At 34.9% G+C, this 24225-nt stretch overlaps 1 protein-coding gene across 1 annotated transcript; it reads left to right on the top strand.

The window, feature by feature from the left end:
* The first annotated feature begins 20255 nt into the window (after positions 1-20255).
* On the top strand, positions 20256-21152 carry LOC126602927 (uncharacterized). The gene is made up of 4 exons (XM_050269739.1): positions 20256-20336; positions 20427-20594; positions 20805-20895; positions 21058-21152. Exons 1-4 carry the CDS (start codon positions 20256-20258, stop codon positions 21150-21152), a joined length of 435 nt encoding a protein of 144 aa, XP_050125696.1.
* The last annotated feature ends 3073 nt before the right edge of the window (positions 21153-24225 follow it).

Here is a 24225-nt window from a genome sequence, read left to right as displayed (position 1 = left end):
GCGCGTGAACCCGTGCCTGTCCAGGCACGTGGGGGCGCGTGCCGCTTCAAAAAAAATTTCTAGGGACGTCACGGGGGTTATGACCCATCGACTTACCAGTGAGTGGGCAATTTTGTTTTCAGTATATACCTTTATACTATTAATTTTCCCAGAAATTGAATTTATATGAAAGTATGTTTTCAATTGCCATGCATGCATATTATGAATTATATGAATTGATATTAATGCATATATATATGTGAATTGGTGCTGTGGACGCACATGTGAGTTTTATGTTACTCATGTGAATCATTGATGATGTGAATTGTGTTGAGAGCGGTGTTAGTGCTTATATTATTCACTGCACCGCACGCTCACCTTGGATCCAAGTAGGTGCATGTCGTACAGACCATGAGAGGGTTCCGACATGCTAGTCGTACAGATCACTAGAGGTGGTTCCGACTAGTAGGTGACCTTAGATTATGCGCACAGATGATTGATGAGAAAGGAACTAGAGCGTATTAGTACACCATTCTTGTCGTACAGACTACTTCAGGTAGCTCCGACTTACGTGCAGAGTAGTGCCGTACAGGTCACCGTGGTGACTCCGGCTAGGTTGGATATTGAGCTATGGAATTAACTGTACAAGACCAACTGCAGGGTATCCGGTTGATTCATTATGTCACCTGTTATTTTGATGCATCTATGTTTTGTTATTGACATTTATGGCATGGCATATTCCTGGATTTGTGATAGATTGGTGACTTGTTACGTATGAGGTTTTATATGCTATTACGTTATTTTCTGGGAAAGTATACAGGTTTTACAATGAGGGGTTAGAAATGTTTTAAATGAAATGTTTTGGAAAACTTTGGTTTTACTGACCCACTCAATTTTGTTTTTGCGCCCCTCCAAGTTCTAGTTAGCAGTTGGTGGCTCACGAGGTTTTCTTCGGCATTCTGACAGAGTTCCTGCATGTAGGACTCACCTGCGGGTGTTGTAATTTAATTATAGTCCTACTTGACTGCACCTAGTTTTTTTTATGCTCTGAAATTGTGTACTGCACACTTAAACTCACTCTAGCATGCTAGTTGGATATTACTGCTAGTAGTTGGTTTTATTCCTTCGTATTTCTCATATCTTTTGCTTCCGCATCGTACTTTTGGTTACTTCACACTCACGTGACGGCCAGCACGCCTTGATTCTAGGATCGGGGTGTGTCATAACGGGTTGGGTCATATTACTTAATAATATTAACGATTCGATTTCGGATCGAGTAATATTACCTGTTTACTTTAATGAGTGTTACACAACACGACACATTAAGATATCGGGTATGTCACAAAAACGACACGAACACGTAAAACACAACACGAATGTTAGGTCTAGATAGATTGCAAGTTTGATATATGTTCTAGATTAGGAGTCTAAGTAGAGCATACTTTAGGAAAACATAACCTTTAAAATATGTATGTACAAGTCATAAGTGATTGGGGGTCCAAGTACAGCATACTTTAGTGCTTTTACAACTTAATTCTAAAAACTGGTTTCTTTTCTTTCTCTTTAATATTGTAGATTTTTCTAATCTTTTTAATTAAATTCATTTTTGTTATTATTATTATTATTTTTTTTTAACAATCGATATTATCTACACTAAGGGGAGGATGTGGGGTTAGCCTCACAATGAGCTAGCAATAATGTGGTTCAAATTCGCCTTTGGTGAGAATCAAACCTAAGACATCTCACTTACTAGTGAAGATGAATACCATTATGTCGTAGTGGTAAGTGGCTTAAGTTAGGTCATAAATCAATTTTTCCAAAACCTTGTTTTTAAATAATTAATTGAGATTTGGTTCAATACAAATTGTTTTAATAATTCTTGTGGAGAACGACATTGCTAGAGCCATCTATACTACGATAACCTTATTTCTCTTGCAAGTATTTCAGGTGTTTTTAACCCTTTTGACTTTTGTGGTAAAAATCCTATCAATTAGAATTTAAACAAATAATAAAACACCAAAGCATTTCTTTATTTTTTTTGTCAACAGATAGATTTTGTTAGATTAGATGTTAGATTAGCCACCGACAGAATTTGAACCTACGCCGTTATGCAAGGACTCAACTTTTTTTCACCACCGCGGTAAAGAGCCACTTGCTAAAACACCAAAGCATTAGATTCAACCTTTATTCTCTTAATCATGCAAATGGAATAAGCAACCAATCCAACAAGTCAACAAAAACTTAGTACTTAAGATCTTGGTCTGACACTTGAGCCATTAAGTTCTAAAAAATTAGGAGTCATAATACATGGAATCCACGATCAAGCACCAAATAAGTTTGTAATTCACAATCCCAATGAGATAACAAAATATGCAATTTAGTCCGTATACATACTTCTCCCAAATACCAGCTTCACCATCACCCTCGTTGTGACCTCGCTTTTCGGTTTTTAGGCCAATAATATTTTTTTTAGTATAACGATATATTTTATATTAAATGAAGGGATGAGTTAGGTTAAGTCAGATAATGAGTAACCTAATTTTATATCGAGTTCGTTATCTACAAGATTCGAACCTAAGCCCTCTCACTTACAATTAAAGAGAAATACCACCAGACTGTAGTACTTAGTGACGCTTTTTATAATTGGTGTGTAGAAAACACAGCCGTAATTGTGCTGTCAAACTCCCCCTCTGTTCGGGATTTTACTTTCTTCTTCTCTGCTACCGACTTTGATTTATTTACCAAATAAAATCTCCAATTAAATCATGAAATCCTCTAAAGCCCAATCGACCTTCATAAACCCTTTTTCCATTTTTAATCTTCGGTTGTGTTAAAGATATTGCTGACCACTAGCAATTTGAATTAATTATATGACAAATTACTTCTCTAATTACTGTGTAGATAGCTTAACATTGAGCAGCAACCACTAAAACTTCAATAGTTTTTCAGACATCAAAATCACGAACGGTAAAATCTTCTAGAAACTCTAAATCTTTCCATCATTATTCATCATCTCATATTTCCACATTGAGAAAACCGTACATTACCAAAAATTAAAAAGTCTTCAAGGGTTGCTACTATATGCCAGGGTGATTGGCTAAACAAGGGTTCAACAAAAATTCTAGAGAAATATGAGTTTGATAGATCGTCCGTACACATTGCGAGAGAACATAAGGAAGACACCTTGAGAAATTTATGTTTCACTTATTGCTACAGTTGAGCATCAATTTTTTCTCTACTGGTATATTGGTTGTACAACTTATAAGATACATGGTGACGTTGTTGGACTACTAACTATGACAATGTCTCAAATAATAAGTGATGTCTAAGGGAAATTATAGGGCTTGTTTGTTTATAAACTGTTAACTCTAGAAATTACGAAGCCTACATAGCGTACATGTTGAGTAACTACTGAGCTAACTACATCATTCTTGTTAATGCGGGGTGTGCTTGTGACCAAGCTCAGTCGAGCGAGTAGAATAGATATGGTGATACGATGGTGAAATGCGTCGCCGGCTTATGCACTGAGTGACTACGGCTGAGGAAGGAAAACTCTTAGCCTAGGGTTCTAGAACCAGAAGACAAAGTTATGCAATTCACTACTAATTTCAGATTTTCTACATCAAGTTCGGCAACTATTACTATATTTATGAAAACATAGGTACGCCAAATCGATTTCAAGTTTTATGTGTTGGAAATGTGCCCTAAAGCCAATCATTAGTTGATACTTTACGAATATTTCACATATTAAACTAATCTAGTTTAAGCTAATGGTTGTTTAAAGTTGTCTCATTAAATTATACACGTTTATGCGATAAGTCTAAGGAATATGTAATTAAGAAAATATAATCTAAAGAAGTTAGATTCATGAGAACAAAAGAGAGATAACACTTCTCTCTCTTTCCTTCAAAGAGGCTGGCCACCATGGGAGAACTTTGCTAGCATTTTGTTCTTCCATGGTCACTCATCTTCTTCTTTCACTCATTCTTGGTGCCGGAACTTGGATGACTCCACCTTTGGTGGCTTTGGAGAATCCTTTCAACCTTCCGAGTCCTAGAATCCAAGGAGCAAATAGGCAAGGAATAAAGGCACTCTCACTTGGGTGATCAGCCTTTGCTTGTACAAAAAGGAATCTACAAAGGTAAGTGAAACCTCAACTCTTTCTCTTTGATTTGAGTTAAAGTCTTTGTTCACAACTACTAGACTTTAAATTAAATGAGTAAATTTTTTTAAATTTTTTTTAGTGCATATGAGTTAGCTTTCGCCATTTAATTGTTGAATGCTATATGTATGTTGCTCAAATAAACTTAGTTTACTCAAGTTTTTCCTTCAGTACGTATGGACAAAGATACTCAAAGAAGATAAGCGTCTTTACTATGAATGTTGTTTGATCATCTGAATGTTGAACTCTGAAGTGCACCTAGGAATAACCAATCATTGAACACCTCACCTCGCTGGAAAGCTAATGAAGTGTCCTCGTTCGGAAAAAGAATCAAAGACTCTTCGTCGGATGAGACTTTGATAACTAACCAACCAAACTCGAAGTAATACCGTTAATCCAAACTGAAGGTACTTCTTGATTGACTGGTTATACGGATCTAGTTATGTTAATCCAAACTGAATATGTCGTCCGTTGCCAACATAGTGCTAGTAATCCAAACTAAAGATGTGTTGACAAAAGGGTTAAGGTAATTAGTATTTTCTCAGGGTATGTTTTGCGTGTTGAGTTGGTCCCCTCTCATTATTTACAACTTTGTATCTATATCCAAGTCTTTCCCTTGTTGGAAAAATTAGGGTTTAATTGCTATATTAAATCACATGGAAAATCAAGAAATAATTCATGCAATTATATATCAAAGTGATGCATGCACATGAGTAACTAATGTTAAAAGAACATGATATAATGGATTAGAAAAACCTGAAAATACGATCGAGCCAAGTTTTGGACACTTTGTCCTTAAGACAAGTTTACGCCCCACTACGGTGCTCTGTTGGAAATATGCCCTGAAAGTCAATCTTTGGAAGAAATCTTTCAGGACAAATGAATCGATGTATGGATGATTCTTATACATCAAATGGCAAAGACACGAATTAGGATTATCTCAATTAACGATATATGTCCTAAATAGTGTATCCATGGACAATGGATCGATTGAAGAAGTAATCTAATGATGTTAGACTACAGAGACCTTCTTCACATAACCATTGTGTCCAAAAGGTTCCTGGTCGTTGGATTGTCGGAGGGATACTAACAATGCGTAGACCGGTACATACTATGTCTGCTTCAATTGGAAGGATGGAAAGTCTCATCCCATTCGTGTTGTGACACTAAGACAAGTATGTAGGTGCTCATTAGGGGAATGAGTTCACTGAACACAATCGAACGAGAGTACTTGCATGGAGGTCTACTCACATGTCAAGCAAGTAACTCTAATGGTTGGAAAGATGTAAGTAATCCTTAGACATGAGGCATCGTCGTTGTCTTGTGGTTAAGTACTTAATCTTTGATTATGTCAATGTCTCCCCATTCGAGGGTGTCCACGGCATAATTGGGGTTAAGCCACTTAGTCATGAAGGCAAGTGTATGCGCAACAAGGAATCTCTAATCCTCGATAAGAGAGGAAGAATACTCTAAGATATGATTCGGAAATCTTCGGCCGAAGTATCGAGCGTATTGATTGGAAAGCGTTCTTATACGACTCAAATGAATCATATATGAAGGAATAATCACATTAGGGGTTTGACATGATATATCCATACCCTAATGATGTGATTGAGAGTATTGTATTAGAGAAGGATTGAATTACATTGTAATTCCAACTGACTAGGTTCTTCGAATAAACTTCTACATTAGCTTGGGTAGCTATGACATATGGTTAGATGTCACTCATAGCTTGTGAGTTCTTCTAGATGATTAAATGTAGTCGTCAAAGAAGAAAGGTGAATTAAAATGAAGTTTTAATTCACTAAGTGATTGAATTAAATATAAGCAATTGGATTGATGCCAATCACCTCACTGCCTTGCTAATTAGAACCTAAAAGATTGTTCACCAAAACACTATTGTGGTGAGTAACTAATGGATGATGGAAACAATTAATTGGATTAATTATGTGTTGTGATTAATTTAGAAAAGTCTAAAGAAATCATAAAAGCGATAAAGATCGTTTTGGGCTTAAAGAAACGTTCGGGTTTAATTGGGCCCATTGGGCCTAAACCCATTGGGCTTTTATTCAAGCATTGGATGACTTGAAATAAATGAAAGCCCAAAGCCCAAACAACACAAAGAGGGCCGGCCATATTATGTGGGGAAGGAGAGATATTTAGTCAAGTGTTGACTAGGTTTTCTTTTGTCTATATAAGGAACTTTATAGTGATAAAGTTCATTAGGGTTTTTTGAAGTGTTTAAACAACAAAGAGGCAAAAGAAAAAAGCTCTCTAACACATCAAAGGGCCGGCCACCATTGGGGTGTTTTAGCTAACAATCTTTCACCCTTTTGGTTATTCCTTCATCCTTCTCACTACACTAGTGGGTGAGGATCTTTAGAGGTTTCCTACTTTGGAAGCTTGAAGAGAACTTAGGAGCACTCATTCTTTCAAAGTGGAGGAGGCAAGGAGGGAAGCTAGGCTCAAGGATTTCAAGGAGCAAAGGGCTTGGAGGTGGTCCATCCTTGGTCTCAAGTCTAGATCAAGAGGTATAAGACTAACCTTCACTTTGTTCTTGATTCTATAAATTGTTTTGATGCATTATATATAAACCTATGAACCTTGAAGGGGATTTGCATGACTATAGCTTTGATAATTTGTTATAAATGCTTCCGCTGCTTTCGTATATTAAATTTGATTTGGATATGCATGATAGTCATTATGAAATCCCATGCTAGAATCTCATAGTTTTCCCTTCAAGTGGTATCAGAGCCAAAGGTTTATGTATAATGTGTCCTTTTGGATTTTATGCATATGGGTATTAATGTTATGTATGACATATTATTGTTTCATTCAAAGTATGTTTATCTTTTGTTTTTCAATAGTTGAAAAATGTTAGTCAAAAGTTGAGAAAGATATGTATGCAAAAGTGTTTTGTATGCATGAATGAAAAATGAGTTTAAGACTAGTATGACATATTATTTCTTCATTTAAAAGTATGTTTGTCTTTTGTTTTTCAATGGTTGAAAAAAATATAAATCAAGAGTTGAAAAAGATATGCATGTAAAAGTTGTTTTGTATGCATGAATGAAGAATAAGTTATGAACAAAATTTGGGGTTTTGTTGCTAAGGGTAGGCACGGTTTTGGGGGTGGTTTTGGGTTGTGTTTGTGTTTTATTGTAAACCACTCACACGTCCTTTTAAAGCTAAAAAAAAAAGTTCTTGTCACTTTTGTTTTTGGGTTTGAAAAATCACCAAGAATGTACAAATCTTGAAATTGTGTTCATGGTTTTGTTCTTGGTGTTCATAGTTTGGTTTTGGGTGAAAATGTTTTTAGTTGGTTTTCATGCATGGTTTCATGGTTTTGGATGATGTTCTTACCATCCATAACCATATCAAAACCTTTTAAAACCCTAGACTTGTCTAGGATATTTCCATCACTTTTTCATTAAAACCATTTAATGCCAAAACCAAGTGACAAGCAAATTTGGATTTTTCTTCTTTGCATTGAATTAAAGCTTGATGGGTGAGACTTCTCATCCCCCATTAAGTGGCCGGCCTCCCTAGTGGATTTATCCACTTGTGGGGCTATTTTGTAATCTTTGAAAAGTTGATATTTACTTTGAAATATTTACGGTTTTACCCCTAACTTTTCATATTTACATTTAGGCCCCTACTAACTAGAAAGTTAAAATATTTGATTTTAATTTTGTTAGTTGTTTAAACTCATAATATTATTATGCCCATATGCACTAAATCTAAATGTTTATGTTGCATTCCTTTATGATTATTTAAATGTGTTTAAGTAGTTATGAAATGGATGACTTTGGACTTATGCCTTAAACGATAATTGAGCTATATGATAAGGCACTAAAATCAAATTGTTTGAACCTTGGGAATGTGTTTTAATTACTGTTTAATTGGACCTTGTCACGTTTGACGTTAATCTTTCTCTCCCCTTTTAGTATATGTAATTTATAGGAATTTGTACAAATCGGTTTGTAATTCTTATTACTTCTTAATCTCTATTCGTTAGTGGATTCCCTCTAGTGCTAGACTAGAGTTTCTTTAACTATTGGTAAAGGAGACATAACTAAAAGAGGGTTTTGACATGAGATTAAAGATTAAAAGGGTCCAATGCCCAAATTAGCAATGAATGATTGTCTTTCATTTCTAATGGCTCAATGAAAATGGTTTTAATTGGATTGATAAGCACGTAATTAAATTGACACAACCTCCCCGAGTTTATATTCAACAATGATGGCTCGTTGTTGCAATAACCTAATAAGTCCATAGCCATCCAAGAGCCTAAGATAACTATAAAGTCCAATTTCAAAGGAATGCAAAAACCTTAGTAGTAGTAGTTACTTCCAATATTTGAAAAATTCGTTTTTGATATTAATTTGTTTTCTTCAAAACAAATAGTAGGAGTATCATACGCTACTAGACTATAATGAATAAAATTAGTAGTTATATATATCTCCAATATTTTGAAAAATGTTTTGATATTGATTTGTTTTATGAAAACGAATAGTGGGGATATCATATGCTACTAATTTCATTAACTTTGGACTAGTAGTTGTAATAGGACATTATTTATTTGATTGTGAGTAAATAAATAAAATTGATGAGACCTTAAAATCCCTCAACCAAACAAATATTAAGTTGAAAGCGTAAGAGTGCTTAGAACACTTTTTCGTGGCCTTCCACCGTGGTAGGCTCCAAGCGTTTATGACTTGTACACCGCCTTCACCCTATCATGGGGAAGTGACAAAGTGCATGCTTATATTCAGGAGGAGTTTATTTAAAACATTTGATGAGGTTAAGGTAGGCAACGAGTATGGCCAAACATCGTATCATCGTGAGGTCATGCTTGAACCCCTAGCTAAACCGGCATGGTGGGAAAGAACTTAACTAAGAAACATAATGCCAACATCGTATCATCGTGAGGTATTATTTTCTAGAGGCCAAAAAGATGGGTAATCACAAGAGGTTGTTGTGAATGGGTAATTGTACCCTCTCATTATTATTGTTGCTAGCCAAACATCGTATCATCGTGAGGTGGGCTTGGTAATAGTGAGCCTCCCATAACCCGCTAGGAGCTTTCTTTGAAATCTCCCGGATTCCATTATGGGGGATATGGAATTTTCCAAAAATGGTGGGTGGTGTCATTCGGTTTAAAGACCCGAATCGATTGACTTAAACAACAATCAATCTAATTATTTTATTTGTTTATGTATATAGATATGGTTGGAAGCACACTCGCAAAAATACTCGACAAACATTGCCTAGAGGGGCACAATTTCCCATCATGGTAACGTAATGTCAAGATTCTCCTAACATTAGAGAAGATTGTTTACGTACTAGACAAGGCTCCACCTCACATACCTCTAAGCCCTGAGGCTACTGAGGATGAACGTGCTAAGTATGACAAGCACGTTGAGGATGATATACAAGCCAAGTGCTATCTGTTGGCTTCCATGAATGAGGAGCTACAGAGACAGCACGAGGGCATGGATAGTGCATTTTCCATAATACTCCATCTTACGGAGTTATATGGCGAAGGGACGCGCAACCGTTGCTTTAGCACTGTTTGTGAACTTGTAAAGACCAAGATGGTCAAGGGGGCTCCAGTACACCAACATGTACTGAAGATGATAGGATTCATTGAACAATTGGAGAACCTTGGTACTCCACTTGACGGGGAATTGGCCCAAGACTTCGTATTGGCTTCTCTTTCTGATTCATTTGCTCAGTTTGTAATGAACTACAATATGAATAAGATGGATAGTACTCTCTCTGAGTTACTAAACATGTTAGTAACTGCTGAGAAGACTATGAAGAAAGAGAACGGTGTAGGGACTGCTGTAGTAGCCTACAACAAGCCATCATCTTCTAAGGCCATGCCGCAAGGCAAAGGCAAAGGGAAGGAGAAAAAGTCACCCACTCCTAAGCCGAAAGGAGGAGTGAGGAAAAAGAAGGCAAAGGAGCCCAAAGGGACTTGCCACCACTGTGGAAAGGAGGGGCATTGGAGAAGGAATTGCAAGTTATACCTTGCAAGTCTTAAGGACAAGCCACAAGGTATGGTTTATGTCCTTATCTTCAATTCTAAATGTTAGATCTTCTAAATATTTATATTTGATATAAAGAGCTAATCACTTGTATAATTGTATATAGGTGGAGAAGCCAAGTAGAATAAGAACAAGCAAGAAAATGTGGTGAAGGGTTCGGCCACTATGTTTTTTGCTCACTACTTAGGAAGTTTGTTAGGCATTAAAGATTGTCTTTAAACTTTCTTATTTTGATAAGAACTTATTATGTGGCTTCATGTGATGGAAGACCACTATATAGTGCCTAAATGTATAAAGGTATTTATATTAGTCTCTAAATGTATAGAGCTAATACTTTTTGTATTAAACATTATGAATGTTTGAACTATCATATTAATGTAATGTGAAGTATGCCTTTTTAATATACTATTTCCTTAAAGTGGTGTTATGAATTGAAAATTGTCTTGTTGTATCCTAGATGAGATACAAGAGTTATATCACTTAATTGTAATGTGATAAACCAAACTTTAGATTTATCATTTATGGATAGATCTCACATGTAGGACATAAAAGGATACAATGAATCTTTAGATTTGGTTCCATTTGTCTACTTATGAGTTCTATATGAATTGACAAAAGTCTAGAGAATCCTTTCTTGAAGAAAAGGAAGATCACATTATAATGATATAAGTAATAAGAAAAACTTTTCTTATATGGTTATCACTTGAAACACAATGATCAAGATCACTCTTGATTCAATTAGTAGTTTTGAACAATTAATTGGGCATTCTTAAAATTGTTTTAAAATGTCAATTGTGTTAGTGATTAAACCAAGAAAGAAGTGTCTAAATCTATAAAAGGTTTAAAGACTTTAGTCACTTAAATAACAAGACATTAACTTAGTGAAGAATGAAACAAATAAGCTTGAAATGTTTCAAAGCTACTACACAATGTCTTCTACCAATATAATCCACTTTTATACATTTTGAATGTATGAAATGATTTCTCATTAAAGTCATGAGAAATAGTGGGAGGTGTGAAAATGGATATAAACTTGAATGTGATTGGTTTATAGTTGTCTAAAGAATAATAGTACTTGACTATTATTAAGAGTTTGTAATTTTAATTGTTAAAAGGACTCAAGCTCTTCAAACGTTAAAATTCTATGTTGTGTAACATTTAAAGAATAGTCTTTGAATGTTGGTTTCGTCAACCTAGCATAAAATGGTTATATGTTGGGAGTTGTCCATCATTCTCTTTTATGAGAACATGCTAATAACAAAGCATATGGACAAGTTGATGAAACAAAAGGGAATAAGTTTCAAAATGAGTCACAACATATGGTTTAACAACAAGACAATCCAAATTCAACATCTCATGTAACGATATTGCTCTATTTAGTTTTGATAAAGAATTATATCAACCACCTAGAAGGAATGATTGAGTTTTTATATCCTTAGTAGGAGCCATGCTTCCACTAAAGACTTAGATAATTCTTATATGACTACATTAAAGGTCTTAGTATGACTAAAACTTAAAGTATGGTGTATGACACCATATAATTTAAATGAATAGATTTGATAAAGCAAGTCACACATTTCATGGAATTGCTTGAGAATGAATTCTTTTATGTATGATTCATTTAAATTAGTGGGAGCAATATGCATTCAAATCAAGAAAATATAATTGTTAATTTTGAATGAATGCTAAAGTTACAACAAGGCCAGTGGGAGTGATGTCATAATTTGAGCAACAAGATGTGAATAAAGTCTATTTGATAGACTTGATGAAACATAGATGTTACTCGAAAATGACAAAACATGACACGGTCAATTTTGAAGTATAGACTTGAAATTGGACTTACTGATATAGCAAGGCTATCTCAATAATGTTATATGGGAATTAAATCTCAAATGTTGAAGATTTAAGAAAGCATTTTCCTATGTGATAGGAAATCACTTTCAAAACCCTTATAATGAATGTGTCATAAAATCACAAAAGGGACACATGTATTGACTTGTGAAGTAGATATCCAAAGGTGAAGAAACCACTGAGTTTATCACTTTAAGATATTACTATATCCCAGGATCAGAACTAAAGCAACTGATAGAGTATTATTGCCTTTGAGAAAGAAACATCAGAGTGGGACTCTGGAAGCGTGCATTCACTTAGGTTGTTAACCAAAGTGAAAATAAGCCATTTTAACAAATGGAACTTCATAATGGATGAAGTACTAATCATATGAATGAATTGTTAGTATTGTACTACAATGGTCTCAAGCTTGGAGCAAAGTTTGTATAAAGTATACAAACGAAATATATGTAGATATATAGTTTTAGAAACTGCTTCAAAAAGGTGTTTTGAATGAAAGGGGTTCTTTTAGAACCCATGATTGAATCCAAACCATAAGGTCGTTAGTAGAGTACTACGACGTAATGGGGCGATAGCTCAAGCCATGGAATCAAGGTCTCATCAAAGTATTCGAACACATTAAAGAGACATCATCAAATGTCTTGGAAACATTTGATAAGTAAATCCCTTTTAAATATAAAAGAGATTAATACATAACCAAGTTAACCTACGAGCATAAACTCTCTCGACAAGATGTATAAGATACACTAGTGATTGACTTTAGTGCAAGTGGGAGATTGTTGGAAATATGCCCTGAAAGTCAATCTTTGGAAGAAATCTTTCAGGACAAATGAATCGATGTATGGATGATTCTTATACATCAAATGGCAAAGACACGAATTAGGACTATCTCAATTAACGATATATGTCCTAAATAGTGTATCCATGGACAATGGATCGATTGAAGAAGTAATCTAATGATGTTAGACTATAGAGACCTTCTTCACATAACCATTGTGTCCAAAAGGTTCCTGGTCGTTGGATTGTCGGAGGGATACTAACAATGCGTTGACCGGTACATACTATGTCTGCTTCAATTGGAAGGATGGAAAGTCTCATCCCATTCGTGTTGTGACACTAAGACAAGTATGTAGGTGCTCATTAGGGGAATGAGTTCACTGAACACAATCGAACGAGAGTACTTGCATGGAGGTCTACTCACATGTCAAGCAAGTAACTCTAATGGTTGGAAAGATGTAAGTAATCCTTAGACCTGAGGCATCGTCGTTGTCTTGTGGTTAAGTACTTAATCTTTGATTATGTCAATGTCTCCCCATTCGAGGGTGTCCACGGCATAATTGGGGTTAAGCCACTTAGTCATGAAGGCAAGTGTATGCGCAACAAGGAATCTCTAATCCTCGATAAGAGAGGAAGAATACTCTAAGATATGATTTGGGAATCTTCGGCCAAAGTATCGAGCGTATTGATTGGAAAGCGTTCCTATACGACTCAAATGAATCATATATGAAGGAATAATCACATTAGGGGTTTGACATGATATATCCATACCCTAATGATGTGATTGAGAGTATTGTATTAGAGAAGGATTGAATTACATTGTAATTCCAACTGACTAGGTTCTTCGAATAAACTTCTACATTAGCTTGGGTAGCTATGACATATGGTTAGATGTCACTCATAGCTTGTGAGTTCTTCTAGATGATTAAATGTAGTCGTCAAAGAAGAAAGGTGAATTAAAATGAAGTTTTAATTCACTAAGTGATTGAATTAAATATAAGCAATTGGATTGATGCCAATCACCTCACTGCCTTGCTAATTAGAACCTAAAAGATTGTTCACCAAAACACTATTGTGGTGAGTAACTAATGGATGATGGAAACAATTAATTGGATTAATTATGTGTTGTGATTAATTTAGAAAAGTCTAAAGAAATCATAAAAGCGATAAAGATCGTTTTGGGCTTAAAGAAACGTTCGGGTTTAATTGGGCCCATTGGGCCTAAACCCATTGGGCTTTTATTCAAGCATTGGATGACTTGAAATAAATGAAAGCCCAAAGCCCAAACAACACAAAGAGGGCTGGCCATATTATGTGGGGAAGGAGAGATATTTAGTCAAGTGTTGACTAGGTTTTCTTTTGTCTATATAAGGAACTTTATAGTGATAAAGTTCATTAGGGTTTTTTGAAGTGTTTAAACAACAAAGAGGCAAAAGAAAAAAGCTCTCTAACACATCAAAGGGCCGGCCACCATTGGGGTGTTTTAGCTAACAATCTTTCACCCTTTTGGTTATTCCTTCATCCTTCTCACTACACTAGTGGGTGAGGATCTTTAGAGGTTTCCTACTTTGGAAGCTTGAAGAGAACCTAGGAGCACTCATTCTTTCAAAGTGGAGGAGGCAAGGAGGGAAGCTAGGCTCAAGGATTTCAAGGAGCAAAGGGCTTGGAGGTGGTCCATCCTTGGTCTCAAGTCTAGATCAAGAGGTATAAGACTAACCTTCACTTTGTTCTTGATTCTATAAATTGTTTTGATGCATTATATATAAACCTATGAACCTTGAAGGGGATTTGCATGACTATAGCTTTGATAATTTGTTATAAATGCTTCCGCTGCTTTCGTATATTAAATTTGATTTGGATATGCATGATAGTCATTATGAAATCCCATGCTAGAATCTCATAGTTTTCCCTTCATGCTCATGGTTGATCGGCGCATGTCTCTCAAGATACAACGACCACGTCCTTATAATAGTAGCTCTCCAAATCACAAGGCTCCATGAACCATAGTTGTGTTGAAAACTCTCTCATATGGAGTCAATGAGACTCTCTAATATTTAATGCACTATATCTATGTATGATTATGTAAACAATGAAAAGTTATTTTGTGATTATAGGGGGCTTCCCTATTTATAGAATGTCAGATACCTCTTTGGAAACATATGACTATTCATGAAGAGTCAAAAGTTGCAACTCTTAATTTGAGTAGACACATCTTTCTACCAAAGGGCTTCAATTCTAATTTTCATTCAATTAATAAATTTAATATAATAATATTATTATTAAATTTTCCAACATCCCTGGTCACCAATCCATAGAGATCTTTTCAGACTACACTTCTAGAAAATAATATCACAGTAATAACTGATATTATCTTGATATATCTTGATATATCACAGTAATAATACCACCGAAACTTGAGGTGGTAAGACGTAATTTACTCTTTTTATTTTTTGGTTACATTTAATTTATTTTCTTAAAAATGTAGTTTACCCTTTTTTTGTTACGTTTAATTTATTTTCTTAAATTTAAAAAAAATATATTTAAAATATTAAAGTTAACTTTTGTAAGTTAGTGGGAGACATGGCAACCTATAAGATGAGTGGTGAGCATACCCTAGAGTTAATGTGGTAACAAAAAATTCTAATATCTAAGCTTTATAATGTTAACTATGTGCTAATCCCATCTGATTGTTATTTGGATGATAGTTATCTCATCACCACCACAACTCTGCATCTCCCTCATTAGATAATCTTTCCAGACCTTACTCCCCCAGCTCCAAATATATTTTCAAGATAATTACTATGATTAAAATCAATAGTAATGTCAAGAACAATATCTTTATTTTCGAAGTCATCCAATGGCCTAATTTTCATGAGCCAATGGTGCAACATTGGGTCCAAATATAAGCGTAAAGCAAATTTTGCAAGAATTCGAAGTTGAGAATTGACAAGCTTCCAGACAATAGTAAACGAAAAATTATAATTTTGTAAGCCATCTCTCCATTCAAGTAAATGAATGGTTGTTAGATATTGGCTTTAGCTACATTAACTCAAGAGAAAGCGAAACAATTGATGAATTGCCATTGTAAAAAAAAAATGTTGGATGAATTCGATCACTATGTACAGAAAAAAAACATCAATTTAGAAACACGACACTAATTAAACATATTTGATAATTATGCAAGAGGATGATGGCAAAGATATTAAATGTAGCAATACTTTGACTTCAAGTCAACAAATTACTTCATAATTGATGAGTCCAAATTGTACTATATGTTTTGTCCCAAATTTAGCTGTGATATATTGCACCTAAATGAACAAAATAACATGTTTTGTGAGTTGAAAGAGTTCCTACTAATTTCTTCAATTTTTAGTCAAATCACATGGTTGGAGTTTTGTTTGAATTAAAAAGGATGTCTTTGACCAATTGTTTGAACAAGTAGATTTATGTGTCATTGAAATTCAATATTTTATATTTTCAATATTTAACTTATACGCAGAATGATAGAGAAAGGATTTGCACGTGACTGGCTATAGCCCTTTATTTTTTTCATTTGCACTGAAAAAATGAAAGAAAGTTTTGCTCTCTCTTTTAATTTGTATGAGCAGCACGCCGACAACACTAGTTCAAGAAGAAATTAAGCTGAAAGGATTTAGAAAGATGGGCACCCAAATTTCCATCTCAATTTATAGTTTGTGGGTTCTTAGTAGGAGCATGAAATTTAATTTATTGGTTCATTACTTATTGGTGTCAATTGATTTGGGGATTTAGCCACTTCATGACTTCTTGGAAATCGAATTAGGCGATGAATTTTCAGTTACTAATGAAATGGAGAGTCCAAAGAATCAGCGGCATATTTTTACCGTAGCGAGTAAACCCAAGAGGTACAAGATCAACAATAAATGGGCTTTAAGGTTAAGTTATTTTTCAGTCACGGAGAAGGAATGAAAGAAGAAGGAGAAGGCAAATGACACACCCTGACCCATAATGTCCACCTGGACTTCGAATCGAGTTGCACTGGCCGACACCATAAAGGAAGCCATAAAGTGTGGTGATGTGGAAATATGTAAATTTAAACCTAAAAGTGACTAAATGCAAGAGTGCGCATGTGAGTGGGAATGAACCAATTTCACATGTGATGTCAAAGCATAAGTATAGTAATAGTAGAATGAGAATTATACCATCAAAGGTAATCTCCTATTCCAACATTTGTCAAGAATCCTCGTCAACATGAAAGCTCTGCCACTAAAACATGGAGGGGCGAAAAACAAGGGTGAGTGGGCCTAAAAATAAAAGCATAGTTTCTAAATATATATACTACATATGGCATGAAAACACTTATCGTAAACAGTAATACTTCAGAAATACGGTAATTCACAATATTTCACACATAAAACATATAACATCCAATAAGCACAATATCTCGTGTAAACTGGGTGCTCATCGACATATGCTGACACACAAGCTCATGCAAAGGTATTCTGACATGAACATGACTGGGTGTAATAATGATTTACGCTCTAGTACTACAATCACGTGAAAACTGGCACAAAGTGTGTCACATATGAGTCCCAATTGCCTATAGCAATCTAAGACATGACTGACACCTACAATTGATCCAAAGTGAGCGTACCGTGCGATGTGAACATACATGTGAAGATTGGCCCTGGCTTTGGCAAGTACTAACACCAATGCAGCACACAATGAGCAGATAACGCAAATATGATCATGTAACGGTAAATCGATAATTCAATAATTCTAATCAATGAAATATTATTCATGACTGTAAAATACAATTAAGGCATCCATAATAATACGCATACATGTGCATCCCATATGACGTAGCATGATTTCATAAATTTCGTCAATACGCTAATTCTATAAACATTAATCTAATCTAGGCATAACGTAGAAAATTATTTATCAAATATATAAATAGAAACTAAATAAATGTATAATATTTAAAAGAAAAGACCCACTCAAAGTAACTTGCGAAGTCGTAACCATTTGAACGAGTAAATACGGATTGCCGATGCTAATCGTACCTAAGAATAATAGAGACCCGTTAGTACAACTCAATCTAAACATTCAAATTTGGAAAACAGATGACGGATTCAGAATTAGCGCGTTGAAATATCCTAAGAATAGTCCTAGGCAATTTCCGTAAAAAGTCCACGAAATGTTAACGGTCAACCAAAAAGTCAACCGAGCCGTTGAGGTGGTCAACTACGTTAAAACTTTAAATTTCACTAAAAGGATGCCAAAAATGGACTCGGGACATCCAAATTAGCCTAGGAAGGCTTCAAAGAAAATTTTGAAAAAGTCAACCAAAGTCAACTAACAGTCAACAGTTAACTTTAACGGAATATTCTGTTAAAGTTAACTGGAAATTAACGAAATATTATTTGGAATATTCCTTCCAAATTCTGAAATGGATCCGAGTTTGGATCCCAGTTTAGGCCTCGGTCACCGGAATCTGCAAAAAAAGGCAGGATTTTCTAGGTAAACTTTAAACAGCGATATCTTACTCGTTTCTCAACCATTTTTTAAGATTCAAAAGCCAAAATGAAGCTTGACATGAGGGGAGGAGATTAATACTAAAAAGAGATGAAGTAGTAGCTGAAGTTGGATGAAAAATGCTTGCAAAATGAGGTCCCCTCATTGGAAAACTGGGGAAGGCTTTCCCCGAGGTATTTTTGCGTCCAAAGATCACAAAACTTCTCAAAACTACTCCAAATGTACACCAAAACATGATCTACTAGGTTTTAAAGGGTTTTCGAATGTTACCATTGTCGAGAACTGCGAGAACTTGTCTGAGGAATTTTTGAACAGTGACTGTGAGTAGTGAAGCGAATGAGAGGAGTTTGTGGGGTCTTCCTTCGGTCCTGGGTTCGTGGGTTCTCAATGGTGATGGTGGAGTTATTGTTGTTTATGCCTTCCCGGAGAGGGAAGGTTATAGAGAAAGTTGATAGAAGAGAGAGTGTTAAGGAAAGAAAGAGAGAAAGTGAAGATAAGATAGATGGACTGAGAAATTTAGAGATAGGGGAGACGAGACAAGGTAGGAGTAAGGTGTGGGTCCCACTTAGCTCACCTTTAATCCCATAAAAGATAAAACAGAAAAATATCTCCCGTAATCCAAATTAGATTCTGCTTGTGCCCACTCGTTCTTATCGTCGAGTACTACACAAATACGTTAAAAGAATGGGTCATACGTTTCTTTAAATGATGATCAACGAAAGTCAAAACCCTTGCCTCTAGGGCATTTTCATAAATTCACTTTTTAAAATTAATAAAATTGTATAGGGATGGGTTGTTACAGCAAAGAAACATAAAGGAACTGGCTGGAGTGCTTGGAATTAATTCATCAATAGTGATGTTGATCATTATTAATCAAGAAGGAAGGAAAGCGAAAAGGCTACAGTAAACTTGGTAAGGCAAAGCAAGGGGATTTTCAGGCTTTTTCTAAACTACTTTGTCTTGGAACAAATTTTTTTTCACTGGGGCTATGATGTAGCCTAACTATGAATTCTTAATTTCTCATTTTAATTATCATGAATTTTCATTCACTTTGAGTATCATTTTGCTGTGCTTATGAACTTGATTTTAATCTTGGCAATTGGCCACCACTTTTGGCCACCACTTTTGTTAATTCGGTTTTAGCTCCTGCAAATGGTACCATGAATTCCTTGATGTAGATGCCATGCATTAGGTTTCATGCGGTCCTTTAGTTAGTTCCCAAATTGTTAATGAATTTGTATATGTTCAATAATCTAGATGCCATAGATTGTTAGCACATATGAGTATACGTAGTAATCTAGATGCCATAGATACTATATGAATTAGGAGAACTAGACCGTCAAATTGGATGATTACTCACTAATAATTAACTATTGGAATTAAGTTGGATTGGGTATGGTGAATCGAATGCTCTAGTGTCTTTCACAATTGAGTTATAAGTTGTTTTCTTTGTCGTTCACCTCACTTATTAAAGCTTATTTCATGTTATTTACAATTACAATTTCAAAGTTCTTTCTCAAATCATCAAACGTTTAATTCAATTCAAGTGCAATTTAATTAGGTTAGATAATAGACGTTTATCAATCTTAGTTGGAAAGATCTTGTGCTTGCCTACTATACAATTCGTACACTTGCAAACATTAAAATTTGAACTTAATTGGGTTGATTTCGGTTAATTTAATTTTGGCAACAAGTTTTTGATGTTGTCGACGAAGGTTGAATTAGTTCTATTTCTAGCTTATTTGTGTTGATTTAAATTTTTGTTTTTGTTTTCTTTTCTTTTCAGGTACTTTTTGAAGTTCATGTACGGTCGCCGTTCTTGGAGTTTAGAGCTTCTACCATATGATTCAGAAATTGAGAGAACCTTTCGACACCTACAGAGAGTGCACGTAAAGCCATAAGAACGGACTGACGAAATGGCTCTCCGTAATCCGAACAAGAATCGAACGTTGATGGAGTATTCTACTCCTTCTGTGACATTCTCACCTTCATGCATTGTTCGTCCGCAAATTGTTGCCAACAATTTCGACTTGAAGCCATCTTTCATTTAAATGATGCTGTCATTTTATGGCTTGTTATCCGAATAGCCTAATTTGCATATCAATGAGTTTCTTGAGATTTGTGACACACTAAAGATCCATAACATGACTGATGAACCCATTAGATTGCGTTTGTTTGTGTTCTCACTGAAAGACAAGGCGAAGACTTTGCTTCAATCTCTTCCACCTAACTCGATTACAACTTGGAATGACTTGGCAAGCAATTTTTTGCAAAAATTCTTCCCTCCTTCCAAGACTGCTAAGTTGAGGAATGCCATAATAACTTTTGCTCAATTCCATGGCGAGCCCTTTTATAAGAGTTGGGAGCATTTCAGAGATTTATTGTTAAAATTCCCATATCATGATCTACTAAAATGACTCGAATTTCAGAATTTCTATCAGGGTTTAAGTTATGATAACAAATAGATGATAGATGCTGCTAGTGGGGGTGCTCTAATGACAAAGACCGTTGATGAAGCTTCTGCACTATTCAATACATTAGCTGCTAATTCTCAAAGTTAGGGTACAAATAGAGAATTATCGAAGAAAGCTGGAGTACATTAGATTGACACCTTGTCGGCTATGGCTGCACACATTTCTAGTTTAAATAATAGGTTTGATAATTTAATGACTGTAAAATATGTGAAATCTTTTGATGACTTTTGTGAAATTTGTGCAGGCATACATTCAAGTATCAAGCGTCCAATGAGCAGTTCTTTTCCAGAGTTTATTCAAGAACAAGCCAATCAAGTGAACAACTTCAACAGCCAATAGTTTGATCCATTCTCAAATAAATATAATCTTGATTGCCGTCATCACCAAATTTTGTTTGGAAGAATAATCAAAAAAATAAAATGAACCCCTCCTTTACCGTTCCAGAACAATAAAGCCAAAAAGAATTCCATGGAAGATTCAATTGGCACAAATTACCAACACTTTTTCTCAGAACACCAACAATTTCATGCAAACAACTCAAACTTCTCTACAAAATCAACAAGCATCCATATGTAAGCTAGAGAATCAGGTTGGTTAGACTGCCAATGCAATGGTTGAGAGAGAAAAATGCAAGTTTTCGAGTCAAACTAAGATCAATCCCAAGAATCAAGAGCAAGTAAAAAACTATCACACTTCAAAGTGATAAAGTTGTAAAGAACAAGTACATGAAAACAAATTTTGCCTTCCTATTCCGTATCTTCAACGGTTACAAAAGGCTAAGAAAGATCAACAATTTTCTGACATTTTTTATTTGCTTAAAAAAGTTCACATTAACATTCCTTTACTTGATGTAGTGGAACAAATTCCGAGCTATACAAAGTTTTTGAAAGACTTGCACCAAGAAGAAGAAATTTGTTGAGCATGAGATGGTGATGTTATCTAAAGGATGTAGTGCGGTGTTACAAAAGAAATTATCACCAAATTGAAAGATCTAAAGGGGTTTTACTATACCTTATACAATTGGCAAATATTCTTTTGAAAAAACTTTGATTGATTTGAACTAGTGTTAATTTGATGTCATTAACTATATTCAAACAACTTAGTTGGGGAGAAATGAAATCAACTTTTGTTTCTTTGTAGCTTGTTGATCGTTCAATTGCCTATGCAAGAAGGATCATGTCAAGGTTGATCAATTTATATTACAGGCTGATTTTCTAATACTTGGCAAGGAGGAGGACAAAGAAATTCCTATCATTCTTAGCAGTACATTCATGGTATATGTTGGAACTTTAATTGATGTTCAACAAGGTCATGTCACTTTGAGGGTACAAGGCAAATAAGTTGTCTTCAAGGTCTTTGAAGCAATGAAACAATCAAATGATTTGAAGAATGTTTTCGAGTTGATGTTTTGGAGGAGGATGTACATCATAAGTTTATGGAACAACATTTTGAAGATCCATTGAAAGTATGCTTAGCTCATCCAAAATTGAGTGCTAATATGAACAAAGACATTGTTGTCATTTCTTCCATGCCTAATTTAGCCATTCCACATGATCAGCAATCGAAAGATTAATGTGAAGATCTATAATCATCCACAATGAGAACCAAGCAATCTATTGAGGGTGCACCAAAGAGAAAGTTAAAGCAATTGCTGACACACCTGAAATATGCTTTTCTTGGTAATGTTGAAACTTTACTTGTTATCATTCATGTCAATCTCAGTGAGTTGGAGGAATGAACTTTTGATGAAAAATGTATATTTCCATTTGAAGTTGTAATGGGAGAGTAGTAGGTGCTACTTGTTTTGTTGGGTTTGCTTCCAAATTAAGGTTGTTGATGTTGGAAAACTTCTAATGTGTACTTTTTCAAAAGGTTTTCATTTCCATATTCGTTCTTTCATTAGCCTATCACTTTTAGCCCCATTACAACTCGACAAAAGACTTTTTGATCCAAAGAATTATTTGAATTTGATAGTGAGTTAGGTGGACAAGCAAGCATATGGTGTCATGTTTTAATGAAATCATTTGAGTGAAACACATTAACCCATAAATATGTGTGAAAGAATTTATGCTTGTGAGAAGGTCATTTGTTTGCATATGATGACGTTAAAGAAGTTTGGAATTCCATTGACATGGCTATTACACCTCAAGGAAGATTGAAAGGTTTTTGCCAACACTTGGAATATGGTAGATTTACTTGCTTTGTGCTTACGAAAATTCTTGATTGTTATTAACTCTTGATTGAGATTCTTTGAGGTCCACATAAGAGGAAGGTAACATTTTCCATGCTATTACTTTTTCATGTTTTTTTTTTCTTTTGCTTGACGACTAGCAAAATGTAAGTTCGTGGGTATTTGATGCGTGCAAATTGTACTATTTTTTTTGTCCCGAATACTACATTTTCTGGTGATATATTGCAACTAAATGAATAAAATTACATGTTTTGTGAGATGAAAAAGTTCCTACTAGTTTCTTCAATTTCTAGTCAAATGAGATGATTGGAGTTTTGTTTGAATAAAAAATGATGTCTTTGACCAATGGTTTGAACAAGTAGGTTTGTGTCATTGAATTCAATATTTTATATCTCCAATGTTTAACTTATATGCATAATGACAAAGAAAGGATTTGCACGTGATTGGTTATAGCCCTTTATCTTTTCATTTGCATGAAAAAGAGAAAGAAAGCTTTGCTTTCTCTTTTAATTTGTACAAGCAGCACGTCGACAACACCAATTTAAGAAGAAATTAAGTTGAAACGATTTAGAAAGATGGGCACCCAAATTTCCGTCTCTATTTATAGTTCGTGGGTTCTTAGTAAGAGCATGAATTTGGATTATTGGTTCATTGCTTATTGGTGTCAATTGATTTGGGGATTTAGCCAATTCCTAATTTCTTGGAAGTCTAATTGGGCGATGAATTTTCAGTTACTGATGAAATGGAGAGTCCAAAGAACCAGTGAGATACTTTTACTGCAGCAAGTAAACATAAGATCAACAATAAATGGGCTTTGAGGTTAAGTTATTCGTTAGTTACAGAGAAGGAAAGAAAGAAGGATAAGGCAAAGATACATAAAAGGAACCAATAGTGAGGTTGATCATTATTGATCATTAAAGAAAGGAAATAAAGGGGAAAAACAACTTGATCATCATTCAAGAAGGAAGGAAAGCAATAAGGCTACATCAAGCTTGGTGTGGCAAAGGAATGGGATTTTTAGGCTTTTTCTAAACTAGTTTTTCTTCTCAATTTTTTATGGATTCAGTACTAAATTTCGATTATGGCTTGGAACTAATTTCTTTTCGCTAGGGCTACGATGTAGCCTAACTATGAGTTCTTAATTTCTCAGTTTAATTATTCATGTATTTTCATTCACTTTGAGTATCATTTTGTTGTGCTTATGAACTTGATTTTAATCTT

Source organism: Malus sylvestris, chromosome 15 (assembly GCF_916048215.2).
Source record: "Malus sylvestris chromosome 15, drMalSylv7.2, whole genome shotgun sequence".
NCBI classification, from domain to species: Eukaryota; Viridiplantae; Streptophyta; class Magnoliopsida; order Rosales; family Rosaceae; genus Malus; species Malus sylvestris.
This window is presented reverse-complemented; position numbering and strand designations above follow the sequence as displayed.